This window comes from Entelurus aequoreus, linkage group LG17 (assembly GCF_033978785.1).
Source record: "Entelurus aequoreus isolate RoL-2023_Sb linkage group LG17, RoL_Eaeq_v1.1, whole genome shotgun sequence".
Taxonomy (NCBI): Eukaryota; Metazoa; Chordata; class Actinopteri; order Syngnathiformes; family Syngnathidae; genus Entelurus; species Entelurus aequoreus.
This window is the reverse complement of record NC_084747.1, coordinates 11,902,123-11,917,112: the sequence shown is the minus strand read 5'-3', so window position 1 is coordinate 11,917,112 and position 14,990 is coordinate 11,902,123. Positions and strand designations below refer to the sequence as shown.

Here is a 14,990-nt window from a genome sequence, read left to right as displayed (position 1 = left end):
TTTAAGGGATAACTGTTGTTCTTTGTAAACATTGTTTTACTTGTTTGCCATTTTTATTAGCAGTGATATCTTAGAATAGCTTTTTGTTACCTATGAAACATTTTAAGTAGGTTGTCTTTTACAAATATGCCAGAGTAGGGGACAGTGACTGACTTTTGGCGCATGCGCAAACAAGTGGAGTATTTTTTTCCCCCAACAATTATTATTTTTACAATATGATAGTTTTTTGTTTTTTTTAACAATCTGAACATAAAACTAACATAAACCATTAATCAAGATATTGAAATAAAACTAAGGAAACAGGGACCGTGAGATGAACACTTGAATAATGAAACAACAAGTTAATTAAAGGCCTACTGAAATGACATTTTTTTATTTAAACGGGGATAGCAGATCCATTCTATGTGTCATACTTGATCATTTCGTGATATTGCCATATTTTTGCTGAAAGGATTTAGTAGAGAAGAACGAGAATAAAGTTTGCAACTTTTGGTCGCTGATAAAAAAAAGCCTTGCCTATACCGGAAGTAGCGTGATGTCACAGGAAGTAGGATTCCTCACAATTCCCCGTTGTTTACAATGGAGCGAGAGAGATTAGGAACAAGAAAGCGACGATTACCCCATTAATTTGAGCAAGGATGAAAGATTCGTGGATGAGGAACGTTAGAGTGAAGAACTAGAGAGGCAGTGCAGGGTGTATCTTTTTTCGCTCTGACCGCAACTTAGGTACAAGCTGGCTCATTGGATTCCACACTCTCTCCTTTTTCTATTGTGGATCACGGATTTGTATTTTAAACCACCTGGGATACTATATCCTCTTGAAAATGAGAGTCGAGAACGCGAAATGGACATTCAGTGACTTTTATCTCCACGACAATACATCGGCGAAGCTCTTTAGCTACTGAGCTAACGTGATAGCATCTGGTTCAAATGCAGATAGAAACAAAATAAATAAATCCCTGACTGGAAGGATAGACAGAAGATCAACAATACTATTAAACCATGGACATGTAACTACACGGTTAATAATTCTCAGCCTGGCAAAGCTTAACAATGCTGTTGCTAACGACGCTGAAGCTAACTTAGCAACCGGACCTCACAGAGCTATGATAAAAACATTAGCGCTCCACCTACGCCAGCCAGCCCTCACCTGCTCATCAACACCCGTGCTCACCTGCGTTCCAGCGATCGACGGCACGACGAAGGACTTCACCCGATCATCCGTGCGGTTGGCGGCTAGCATCGGCTAGGCGTCTGCTATCCAAGTAAGTAGTCCTTGTTGTGTTGCTACAGCCAGCCGCTAATACACCGATCCCACCTACAACTTTCTTCTTTGCAGTCTCTATTGTCCATTAAACAAATTGCAAAAGATTCACCAACACAGATGTCCAGAATACTGTGGAATTGTTCGATGAAAACAGAGCAGTTTGTATGGTGACACTTTGGGTACGAATGCTTCCTTTGCCGTCGTGACGTCACGCGCATACGCATCATACATAGACGTTTCCAACCGGAAGTTTAGCGGGAAATTTAAAATGTCACTTTATAAGTTAACCCGGCCGTATTGGCATGTGTTGCAATGTTAAGATTTCATCATTGATATATAAACTATCAGACTGCGTGGTCGCTAGTAGTGGCTTTCAGTAGGCCTTTAAGGCATCATACTACACATTACTTATTCATTTTATTTGATAGTAATTTTTTTAAATGTCTGTTAAAATGTGTAACGTTTTCATGACCATTTTCTTTTTCTTTGTCATTGTTAGTGAGTTAAATCCATTTTTTTTTAAATTTCAGAATAGAGCACAAATGTTGGTTTGCATGACTGCTGTGGATTTGTGAATATTGAATTCTTCCTAGTCGACGATACATTTTACAGCATTCTCTGAGTCTTTATCAAACCTGTATTGTAAAAACAAAACTTGTTATTCGTTGTAATCAAAATGTTTATTATAAATATTCAACAGAAAGTTAAGTCCATAGTATTTGGGAGATGGACCATTAAAAAATGGACTATTTTTCAAGCCTTGTGGGGAAACATCCTGAATGAATTTGGATAGAAGTAGAATTTGTGAATGATTTTGAAGTGTCGTTCTTTTATTTCATTTGGGATGAAATGTGAATTATATTTATACAGCGCTTTTTCTCTAGTGACTCAAAACGCTTTACATAGTGAAACCCAATATCTAAGTTGTATTTAAATAGTGTTGGGTTAGTTACTGCAAACCAGTACCTAGTTACAGTTACTAGTTATTTTATTTCAAAAGTAACTCAGTTTCTTACACCAAAAAGTAATGCGTTACTATGAAAAGTAACTATTTAGTTTTTTTTTTGTTTTTTTTGTTTTTTTTTTAAGGCTCCCATTAATGTGCTTTTAGCCTTCATTTCAGTACTGTTATTGCACTGGACAATAATACAATGTGTTGATCAACTTGACATGCATTTGCATCACTGAACTCTGCCAAGCAATGTGCTCTACATACAACACACAAACAATGTGGTCTACATACAACACACAAACAATGTGGTCTACATACAACACACAAACAATGTGGTCTACATACAACACACAAACAATGTGGTCTACATACAACACACAAACAATGTGGTCTACATACAACACACAAACAATGTGGTCTACATACAACACACAAACAATGTGGTCTACATACAACACACAAACAATGTGGTCTACATACAACACACAAACAATGTGGTCTACATACAACACACAAACAATGTGGTCTACATACAACACACAAACAATGTGGTCTACATACAACACACAAACAATGTGGTCTACATACAACACACAAAGACAAAGATATGTTTCAAAGGGCCAATTTATTTCGGGCCAGAACAAATTGACAAAACTATTTGAAATAGCTGCAACATAACATACATAAGTAACAAACAGCATAATAACAACATAGCTGTAAACCTGGCTTCACCCAAGGAAGGCACACATGACATACACAAAGCCTAACCAGGCATTTTTTCTCTCTCAAGGAATTGTGAAATAAAATCATGTCTTCAGGAGATCAACACTGTACTGAAGCCCAGAACACTCTACACATTTCCCCAGTTTTAGTTTAGAGAAAAGGAAAGATTGGCCTGGCCCACTAGGATCCCTCTTTATGTTTGTGAACTTTATAGTGTATACATTTAGAGTGATGTGATAATCAAACACTCTAAAAGTCTAGAATGAAAGAGTATATAAGAGAATTGACGGAGTGTGTGCACCTTCAGTGCTGAATGATGAGCAGAGGCAGAGTTCTTTAGCTCGCTTTCCATTTTCATGTACTCACTGTCCACTGTGTCCAGGTACGTGGAACATGTTCTCCACGCCATTTGCTGTTTGATGGCTGCTATCATGCTAATTAGCTGCCTGAAAGCGGGTGACTCCACTGTAGAAATAGCCTGCATGTCTTCTAGCACATATGCTGCAATGGCTCTATCAATGTTGTCCTGGCTAGCAGTCCCTCCGTTAAAATCCTTAGGTGGAGGTGGAGGTGGAGGTGAAGTGTGTCTCTCTTTACTAGCTTTGTCGAAGCATGCTGCTTTTGTAGCTGTTTCAGCAGATTTGAATTGCTGTTTTGGGCAGTAGATGGGATCTTTGATCTTACATTTAACTAAAATGTTCTTTTCTTTGTGCTCGACAAAAGAAAAGTAGTGAGAATATCTCCATGTTAAGAAACTCGGCATCGGCCCCGCCATGATGTCTTGTTAGTATGTTAGTGAACAACACACACACACCTCTTGTGACAGAGGAAGATTCAGAAGGACGACACTGCAGCTCTCCAATAAAACACACTCAGATCTTCTCAGTTTCTAGCCGATACTACATAAAAAATAACGCAGTAACGCATCATGTAGTAACGGTAACTGAGTTACTGAATATAAAAAATACCCCGTTAGACTACTAGTTACCGCCGAAAATAACGCTGTTACAGTAATGCGTTACACTGCATTTAAAGCAGTGTGGGTGGCACTAAAGTGTCTTGCCCAAGGACACAACGGCAGTGACTAGGATGGAAGCGGGGATCGAACCTGGAACCCTCAAGTTGCCAGCCGAGCGATACCGCCCCAATATGTGCAATGCCTAGTGGAAATAATAATACAACAATAATATGAATATAAGGGAAGGTGTTTCATCAGAACACAACACGGTTTTTAGGGGGGGGAAAGGACATTTTGAAGAAGAAAAAAACTGCTGCAAGGAAAAAAACGGAAGTGGCTTACTTTTCACGCATGCGCAAAGGGACCCGGCAGCTCGAAGTCAAGATGGCGGACTAAGCGGCGGTGCTTTTCCACAGAACTTTGATATTGACCTTCTCCCAGCAAACACACGAACACATACCTCATACATTCCTCTTTTCTCTAGCCCGCCAAACCCAAGTTGAAGTTGGAGCGACGGAGACTTTTCTGCAGTGAAGACGTGAGAGCACATGGACGACTACTGCTATGCTAAGATGGCGACGTCATGTAAAAGAGAAAGTGAAAGAGAATCTTCCAGCAAATCACCAACGGAGATAAAGACCAAAAGCGAAGATGAAGGTGAGTGAGCTTAAGCTCATTTTGAAGTTGAATGTAAGCCCTGAAAAGGGCGGCTCTCAGAAATGAGCCGACCTTGTTGAAGAATGTAAAGAAAGAGCCGCCATGATTGTTAGCTTGAAGAAGGCAGTGGAGTTCACATCAGAGGAGATGAAAGAATGCAAAAGTCAAATGAAGAAAGTGGAAGAGCAAAACAAGCGCTTGTGTAAAGAAAATAATGATGTGAAAGAAGAGATGTTGGGGAAGAGTAAGAGCCACATGCCATATGAAGTGTTAATATATCTGCTTATAAATGAAAGTAGCAATGATTGTCACACACACACCAGGTGTGGCGAAATTATTCTCTGCATTTCACCCATCACCCTTGATCACCCCCTGGGAGGTGAGGGGAGCAGTGAGCAGCAGCGGTGGCCGCGCCCGGGAATCATTTTTAGTAGGGATGTCCGATAATGGCTTTTTCCCGATATTGTCCAACTCTTTAATTACCGATACCAATATCAACCGATACTGATGTATACAGTCATGGAAATAACACATTATTATGCCTAATTTGGACAACCAGGTATGTTGAAGATAAGGTCCTTTTTTAAAAAATTTATAAAATCCATCCATCCATCCATCCATCTTCTTCCGCTTATCCGAGGTCGGGTCGCGGGGGCAGCAGCTTAAGCAGGGAAGCCCAGGCTTCTCTCTCCCCAGCCACTTCATCCAGCTCCTCCCGGGGGATCCCGAGGCGTTCCCAGGCCAGCCGGGAGACATAGTCTTCCCAACGTGTCCTGGGTCTTCCCCGTGGCCTCCTACCGGTCGGACGTGCCCTAAACACCTCCCTAGGGAGGCGTTCGGGTGGCATCCTGACCAGATGCCCGAACCACCTCATCTGGCTCCTCTCGATGTGGAGGAGCAGCGGCTTTACTTTGAGCTCCCCCCGGATGGCAGAGCTTCTCACCCTCTCTCTAAGGGAGAGACTCGCCACCCGGCGGAGGAAACTCATTTGGGCCGCTTGTACCCGTGATCTTGTCCTTTCGGTCATAACCCAAAGCTCATGACCATAGGTGAGGATGGGAACGTAGATCGACCGGTAAATTGAGAGCTTTGCCTTCCGGCTCAGCTCCTTCTTCACCACAACGGATCGATACAGCGTCCGCATTACTGAAGACGCCGCACCGATCCGCCTGTCGATCTCACCATCCACTCTTCCCTCACTCGTGAACAAGACTCCGAGGTACTTGAACTCCTCCACTTGGGGCAGGGTCTCCTCCGCAGCCCGGAGATGGCACTCCACCCTTTTCCGGGCGAGAACCATGGATTCGGACTTGGAGGTGCTGATTCGAACCGATCCAGCGAGAGCTGAAGATCCTGGCCAGATGAAGCCATCAGGACCACATCATCTGCAAAAAGCAGAGACCTAATCCTGCAGCCACCAAAACAGATCCCCTCAACGCCCTGACTGCGCCTAGAAATTCTGTCCATAAAAGTTCTGAACAGAATGGGTGACAAAGGGCAGCCTTGGCGGAGTCCAACCCTCACTGGAAACGTGTCCGACTTACTGCCGGCAATGCAGACCAAACTCTGGCACTGATCATACAGGGAGCGGACCGCCACAATCAGACAGTCCGATACCCCGTACTCTCTGAGCACTCCCCACAGGACTTCCCGAGGGACACGGTCGAATGCCTTCTCCAAGTCCACAAAACACATGTAGACTGGTTGAGCAAACTCCCATGCACCCTCAAGGACCCTGCCGAGAGTATAGAGCTGGTCCACAGTTCCACGACCAGGACGAAAACCACACCGTTCCTCCTGAATCCGAGGTTCGACTATCCGGCGTAGCCTCCTCTCCAGTACACCTGAATAGACCTTACCGGGAAGGCTGAGGAGTGTGATCCCACGATAGTTAGAACACACCCTCCGGTTCCCCTTCTTAAAGAGAGGAACCACCACCCCGGTCTGCCAATCCAGAGGTACCGCCCCCGATGTCCACGCGATGCTGCAGAGTCTTGTCAACCAAGACAGCCCCACAGCATCCAGAGCCTTAAGAAACTCCGGGCGGATCTCATCCACCCCTGGGGCCTTGCCACCGAGGAGCTTTTTAACTACCTCAGCAACCTCAGCCCCAGAAATAGGAGAGCCCAGCACAGATTCCCCAGGCACTGCTTCCTCATAGGGAGACGTGTTGGTGGGATTGAGGAGGTCTTCGAAGTATTCCCTCCACCGATCCACAACGTCCGCAGTCGAGGTCAGCAGAACACCATCCTCACCATACACGGTGTTGATAGTGCACTGCTTCCCCTTCCTGAGGCGCCGGATGGTGGTCCAGAATCGCTTCGAAGCCGTCCGGAAGTCGTTTTCCACGGCTTCCCCGAACTCCTCCCATGTCCGAGTTTTTGACTCCGCGACCGCCGAAGCCGCACACCGCTTGGCCTGTCGGTACCTGTCCGCTGCCTCAGGAGTCCTATGAGCCAAAAGAACCCGATAGGACTCCTTCTTCAGGATGGATTGGAAAACTTCATAGAGAAACACAAATGACTTTCTGAATGCCAGTATGGATTTCGGGCTAAAAGATCAACTTCACTAGCATTAGTTGACAAAATTAAGTTAAGTTAAAGTACCAATGATTGTCACACACACACTAGGTGTGGTGAAATTGGTTCTCTGCATTTGACCCATCCCCTTGTTCACCCCCTGGGAGGTGAGGGGAGCAATGAGCAGCAGCGGTGGCCACACCCGGGAATCATTTTTGGTGATTTAACCCCCAATTCCACCCCTTGATGCTGAGTGCCAAGCAAGGAGGTAATGGCTCCCATTTTTATAGTCTTTGGTATGACTCGGCTGGGGTTTGAACTCACAACCTACCCATCTTAGGGCGGACACTCTAACCACTAGGCCACTGAGTAGGTGATTGAGGAGTAATTGAGGAAATTACCAATTGTTTAGAACCAAAATAATTTGCAATAAGAGTATTCATTGATTTAAAAAAAAAACATTTGACACGATTAATCATAACATTCTAATAAACAAAGGGTATGGAATCAGGGGAGTGACTTACAAGTGGGTAGAAACTTATTTGACCAGCAGGCGTCAGTTTGTGAAGTTAAATGACAGTTGCTCTTCATGTCTTCATATTCCATATGGTGTTCCGCAGGGATCAGTTTTGGGTCCAAAGTTTTTTTTAATTTGATATATTAAATATTTATTTTTTTATTAAATATTAAATATTTAAATTCTCCTGAGGGAACTCTCCCGAAGGAATCAATAAAGTACTATCTATCTATAGTATTGATCTGTGTAATGTCTCAAAATACTGAAAGCTGGTCTTATTTGCAGATGATGTGAATGTATTTTTTTCTGATAGTAACTTGAATAGACTTATTGATACAATAATGAAAATGCAAATATTGTTCAAAAGGAACAAGTTGTCTCTAAGTTTAAGTAAAACAAATATAGTTCTATTTAGAAATAAGAAGATAAATACACAAATAAAAATGATGATTGGCGGGATTAACATTGAGCGAGTTGAGCAAAGTAAATTTCTCAGTGTACTAATTGATGAAAAATAAATTGGAAAGCACATATTAAATATATTCATTTGAAATGATCAAGAAGCATTGGAGTGCTGGCAAAAGCACGACAAGAGCTAGATGGAGAATCCCTCCTGCAACTCTACCATTCACTCATTTATCCTTACTTAAGTTACTGTGCAGACGTTTGGGGAAATAATTATAAAAGCAACATACATCCCTTCACAAGCTTACAAGAACGGGCCCTTAGAGTGATCCATAATGTAGGGCTTCAAGGAGCACACAAATAGCTTCTTTTCAAGGTCAAAACTAGAGATGTCCGATAATGGCTTTTTTGCCGATATTCCGATATTGTCCAACTCTTAGTTACCGATTCCGATATCAACCGATACCGATATATACAGTCTTGGAATGAACACATTATTATGCCTAATTTTGTTGTGATGCCCCGCTGGATGCATTAAACAATGTAACAAGGTTTTCCAAAATAAATCAACTCAAGTTATGGAAAAAAAATGCCAACATGGCACTGCCATATTTATTATTGAAGTCACAAAGTGCATTATTTTTGTTTAACATGCCTCAAAACAGCAGCTTGGAATTTGGGACATGCTCTCCCTGAGAGAGCATGAGGAGATTAGGTTTGGTTGATATCAGCATACTTCAGTCATCAACAATTGCATCATCAGAGAAAAGGACATTGAAACAGTGTAGGTGTGACTTGGTAGGATATGTGCAGCCAGCAGTGGACATAGTGAGCTCAGAAAGCATAAGAACAGGTATATACATTTGATTATTTACAATCCGGGGAGGTGGGATGTGGTGGGGGGATGGGGTTAGTCTAGGGTTGTAGTTAACTGGAGGTGTTCTTTTAGTGCGGTTTTGAAGGAGGATAGAGATGCCCTTTCTTTTACACCTGTTTGGAGTGCATTCCATATTGATGTGGCATAGAAAGAGAATGAGTTAAGACCTTTGTTAGATGGGAATCTGGGTTTAACGTGGTTAGTGGAGCTCCCCCTGGTGTTGTGGTTATGGCGGTCATTTACGTTAAGGAAGTAGTTTGACATGTACTTCGGTATCAAGGAGGTGTAGCGGATTTTATAGACTAGGCTCAGTGCAAGTTGTTTTACTCTGTCCTCCACCCTGAGCCAGCCTACTTTGGAGAAGTGGGTAGGAGTGAGGTGGGATCTGGGGTGGAGGTCTAGAAGTAACCTGACTAGCTTGTACTGGGATGTTTGGAGTCTAGATTTGAGGGTTCTGGTTTCTGTTTATATTTATGATTCTGTTTACTTCAGCGCACCTTGTAACTGGAAGTTGGGGCGGCAAGCGATCGACTCAGTTTGGTGGTTCTGCCATGTTGGATCGCGTTAATAAACAGTACAGGCCAAAAGTTTGGACACACCTTCTCCTCATGCAATGCCTTTTTTTATTTTCATGACTATTTACATTGTAGATTGTTACTGAAGGCATCAAAACTATGAATGAACACATGTGGAGTTATGTACTTAACAAAAAAAGGTGAAATAACTGAAAACATATATTCTAGCTTCTTCAAAATAGCCACCCTTTGCTCTGATTACTGCTTTGCACACTCTTGGCATTCTCTCCATGAGCTTCAAGAGGTAGTGAAAATGGTTTTCCAACAGTCTGAATGCCAAGAGTGTGCAAAGCGGAAATACGACCACATCACACCACTTCTCAAATCCCTTCACTGGCTTCCTGTTCCACTCAGGCTTGAATACAAAGTCTCCCTACTAACCCACCAGTGCCTCCATGGTAATGCCCCCCTCTACCTCAAAGAACTGCTCACCCCCAAATCCTCCACACGACACCTCCGCTCCGGACAGGCTAACCTCTGAGGACAAAGCTACGAACAATGGGAGACGTGGCTTTCTGCTCCGCCGCTCCCAGTCTGTGGAACGCTCTCCCTGACCACATGAGGGCACCACAGACTGTAGATGCTTTAAAAAAAGGCTTAAAAAACCTTATTTTTTTTAAAAAGCCTTTTTTTAGATTTATGTGTGCTAGTTCTGGCTATTAGGCTGTTGTAGTTTTTATTTGTATTTATTTATTTGATTATTTTTTTATTTTTTTTAATACACTGAAGCACTTTGAGGTTGTTTGCTCAATGTAAAGTGCTTTTTTACAAATAAAATCTATTATTATTATTATTATTATTATAAAGCAGTAATCAGAGCAAAGGGTGGCTATTTTGAAGAAACCAGAATATAAAACATGTTTTCAGGTACATCCACATGTGTTCATTCATAGTTTTGATGTGACAATCTACAATGTAAGTAGTCATGAAAATAAAGAAAACCCTGTACTGTACACTCACAGCTGTTCACCGTAACCAACTTGAAATTGATCAGGATCATTGATCACAATCATATAATCGCCAAGCCTTAGTAGCGAGTTCAAGGAGAAACATTTCATGGATCGTGTCTGAGTTGAAGTGTTTTTGTGTTGGTTGTGTGCCACAGACACCCTTCAGCTGATTGGTCTTCCAGAAAGTGTTCCTGTTCAGCTACAAGTGGGGAGCTCCACTTTGAAGCAGGAGGATCCGCAGCCCCCCCACATTAAAGAGGAAGAGGAGGAACTCTGGATCACTCAGGAGGAAGCTGATTACACCAAGTTGCCACTGACTGTTGTCTCTGTGAATACGGAAGATGATGAAGAGAAACCACAAGCAGACCACCTCTTAGCTCCACTATCAGATAGTGAGGCTGAACACGAGGTTGAAGTAACTTTGAGCAGCGATACAGACTGTGAAAGTGATATGAGGACTCACACTGACAACAAACAGCCTGAATACTCTAAAGAGACAAAAGGTACAAAACGTTTTCTCTGCTCAGTTTGTGGTAAAAACTTTTCCTATAAGAGAGTTTTGACAGACCACATAAGGACTCACACTGGAGAAAAACCCTTTAGATGTCCATTTTGCGATAAAAGTTTTTCTCAAAAGTGCAATTTGACCCAACATATCAGAACACACACGAGAGAAAACACATTTAATTGTCCCCAATGTGCCAAAAGCTTCTTGCAAAAGGGCAATTTGACCGAACACATGAAAATACACAGCGGAGAAAAAACGTACAATTGTTCGGTTTGTGGTAAAAGATTTTGTCAAAAAAGAGTTCTGATCCAACACATGAGAACGCACACAAGAGAGAAACCATTTAATTGCTCGGTTTGCGACAAAAACTTTGCCCAGAAAAGAGTTTTGAGCCAACACATGAGAACACACACTGGGGAGAGACCATTTAACTGCTCAGTTTGTGACAAAAACTTTGCTCAAAAAAGAGCTTTGATCCAACACATGAGAACGCACACAGGAGAAAAACCATTTAAGTGTTCAGTTTGCGACAAAAGCTTCTCACAGAAAAGCACTTTGAGCAAACACAGCAGAACACACACAGGATAAATAAACATTTCATTGTGTGGGCTGCACAGTTGGAGCCAGACCAAGTTAGGAGTACTTTTTGAGGTTTTTGTTTCGCTCTCTTCTGCATGCCGCACAACTGTTTTTGTGGATGCAAATAGACGTCTGACTTGTCAGACAACTTCTCAGTAAAAATTGCTGCCGAGACCCTGAACTGAAGCATCGACGATCGGTGAAAAGACAGCCAATGACGCAGCAGGAAACTGTATCTACGTCACATATTATTGGATTGTTCATGTTGTTGCACACATTCTTTGCAATATGTTCATTGTGTCTTTTTTGCAATATGTTCATAGTGTTTTTGCAATATGTTCATTGTGTCTTTTTTGCAACTCTTCTATTTTCTTCAACTCTTATCTTAAAGGCCTACTAAAATGAGATTTTCTTATTTAAACGGGGATAGCAGATCCATTCTATGTGTCATACTTGATCATTTCGCGATATTGCCATATTTTTGCTGAAAGGATTTAGTAGAGAACATCGACGATAAAGTTCGCAACTTTTGGTCGCTGATAAAAAAAAAGCCTTGCCTGTACCGGAAGTAGCGTGACGTCACAGGTTGTGGAGCTCCTCACATCTGCACATTGTTTACAATCATGGCCACCAGCAGCGAGAGCGATTCGGACCGAGAAAGCGACGATTACCCCATTCATTTGAGCGAGGATGAAAGATTTGTGGATGAGGAAAGTGAGAGTGAAGGACTAGAGGGCAGTGGAAGCGATTCAGATAGGGAAGATGCTGTGAGAGGCGGGTGGGACATGATATTCAGCTGGGAATGACTAAAACAGTAAATAAACACAAGACATATATATACTCTATTAGCCACAACACAACCAGGCTTATATTTAATATGCCACAAATTAATCCGCATAACAAACACCTCTTCCCTCCCGTCCATATAACCCGCCAATACAAATCAAACACCCGCACAACACACTCAATCCCACAGCCCAAAGTACCGTTCACCTCCGCAAAAAGTTCATACAGCACATATATTTCCCCAAAGTCACGTACGTTACATGCACATAGCGGCACGCACGTACGGGCAAGCGATCAAATGTTTGGAAGCCGCAGCTGCGTACTCACAGTAGTCCTCCTGGTAAGAGTCTCTGTTGTCCCAGTTCTCTACGTCTTTGTCTTGCTGCAGCCGGCCGCTAATACACCGCTTCCCACCTACAGCTTTCTTCTTTGCTGTCTCCATTGTTCATTAAACAAATTGCAAAAGATTCACCAACACAGATGTCCAGAATACTGTGGAATTTTGCGATGAAAACAGACGACTTAATAGCTGGCCACAATGCTGTCCCTAAATGTCCGCTACAATCCGTGACGTCACGCGCAAACGTCATCATACCGAGACGTTTTCAGCAGGATATTTCACGGAAAATTTAAAATTGCACTTTACTAATCTAACCTGGCCGTATTGGCATGTGTTGCAATGTTAAGATTTCATCATTGATGTATAAACTATCAGACTGTGTGGTCGGTAGTAGTGGCTTTCAGTAGGCCTTTAAGCAGTCATCAATACCGCCGCAGGACAGCGGCAGTATTACAGTATTTCTTTTTATTGGGACTTCTTTAGCTTTTGGATGAAATTGGATGTTTTGGATAACTTGGTTGGATTTGTTTTCTTTTGATCTAAAGAGAATAATTATGAAGTGAGTTTAGATTTTACCTCTAAGGGGGGAAAAAAAGTACAACACTAGTAAATAATTCCCAAATTTTAGACTTTTAACGTTTATAACGTTTCCTTTTACGTAAAACTCGGGAAGGTCAGGGTTCTGAACATATGATATCTGTGCTTATAATATTTTAAGGAATAAATATCGTTCTTTGTAAAAAAATATTTGTGTCTGCTTGCAATTATTATTAGTAGTGAAATCTAGAATAACTTACTGTTATCTATGAAACATTTTAATGATCATTTCTAGGTTGTCTTTTACAAGTATGCCAAATGTAGTATAAGATGTAGCCAGTGAATGGGCACTCAAAGCTAATCTACTGATAATAGATCATTCATATTTCATACAACAAACATTATAAAAGCAACAGCTATATGTTTGCCATAAAAATAAAGAGTAGGGGACAGTGAGTGACTTTTGGCGCATGCGCAAACAGGCGGAGTGTTTTTTACCCCAACAATCTTTATTTCTACAATAAACTTTCTTTTTTTTTACAATCTGAACATAAAACTAACATAAACCATTAATCAAGATATTGAAATTAAACTAAGAAAACAGGAAAAGTGAGAAGAACACTTGAATAATGAAACCAAAAGCTAATTAAGGCATCATACTACACATTACTTATTCATTTTATTTGATAGTAATCATTTTAAATGTCAGTTAGAATGTGCGACGTTTCCATGACCATTTTCTTTTACTCTGTCATTGTTAGTGAGTTATATCCATTTTTTTAAATTTCAGAATAAAACAAAAATGTTGGTTTGCATGACTGCTCTGGATTTGTGAATATTGAGTTTTTCCTAGTCGACGTTAAATTGTACTGCATTCTCTGAGTCTTTATCAAAGCTGTATTGTAAAAACAAAACCTGTTCTTCGTCGTAATCAAAATGTTTATTATAGATTGTGGAGGGAGGTGTGGCCAGCGCTGCCTGCAGGAGCAAAGGTCACCGCCTCTGTCTATGGTGTTGAGGGTAGAGCACCATCAGATAGGGGCGGGGCAAGTGCCGACGGCGAGACACAGCTGACAGGTGATTAGATTTCCCAAGTGGTACAAATTAATCTCATCATCTGTTGTCTTTAACAGTAAGCGGCCGGGAGCAGGCGAGGAGAGAGGTTACGGAGGTGACTGAAAAGTCACGTCCTGCTGGTGAAACTTTGAGAAATGCTGTGTACATTAAAACCTTGCTAAAAACTGCACGCTTGGCACCTGTGCCGTGTCTAACATTGGAACTGCTCGGAAGCAACTTCTACATAGATATTCAACAACAACAGAACGTTAAGTCCATAGTATTTGGGAGATGGACCATTAAAAAAACCAAATGGTTAATCGACTATTTTTCGAGCCTTGTGGGGAAACATCCTGAATTAATTTGGATAGAAGTAGAATTTGTGGATGATTTTGTCGTTCTTTCATTTCATTTGGGATGAAATGGGAATTATATTTATATAGCGCTTTTTCTCTAGTGACTCAAAGCGCTTTACATCAATCAATCAATGTTTACTTATATAGCCCTAAATCACCAGTGTCTCAAAGGGCTGCACAAGCCAAAACGACATCCTCGGTTCAGATCCCACATCAGGGATAGGAAAAACTCACAACCCAATGGGATGTCAATGTGAATGACTATGAGAAACCTTGGAGAGGACCGCAGATGTGGGTGACCCCCCTGCCCCTCTAGGGGAGACCAGATGTGATGGACGTCGAGTGGGTCTAGCATTATATTGTGAAAGTCCAGTCCATAGTGGATCTAACATAATAGTGAGAGTCCAGTCCATAGTGGATCTAACATA

General features: G+C 41.9%; 1 protein-coding gene across 2 annotated transcripts; it reads left to right on the top strand.

The window, feature by feature from the left end:
* The first annotated feature begins 4,243 nt into the window (after window positions 1–4,243).
* LOC133632434 (gastrula zinc finger protein XlCGF8.2DB-like) lies at window positions 4,244–14,395 on the top strand. 2 transcript variants are annotated; one of them, XM_062024842.1, is made up of 4 exons: window positions 4,244–4,557; window positions 10,556–10,903; window positions 14,100–14,227; window positions 14,284–14,395. In XM_062024842.1, the coding sequence occupies exons 1-3, from the start codon at window positions 4,449–4,451 to the stop codon at window positions 14,222–14,224; spliced, it is 582 nt and encodes a 193-aa protein (XP_061880826.1). In that variant the 5' UTR covers window positions 4,244–4,448; the 3' UTR covers window positions 14,225–14,227; window positions 14,284–14,395. The 2 variants fall into 2 exon arrangements, with proteins under 2 accessions (XP_061880826.1, XP_061880825.1); XM_062024841.1 differs by lacking the exons at window positions 14,100–14,227; window positions 14,284–14,395 and having other exon boundaries at window positions 10,556–13,701.
* Window positions 14,396–14,990: the final 595 nt, after the last annotated feature.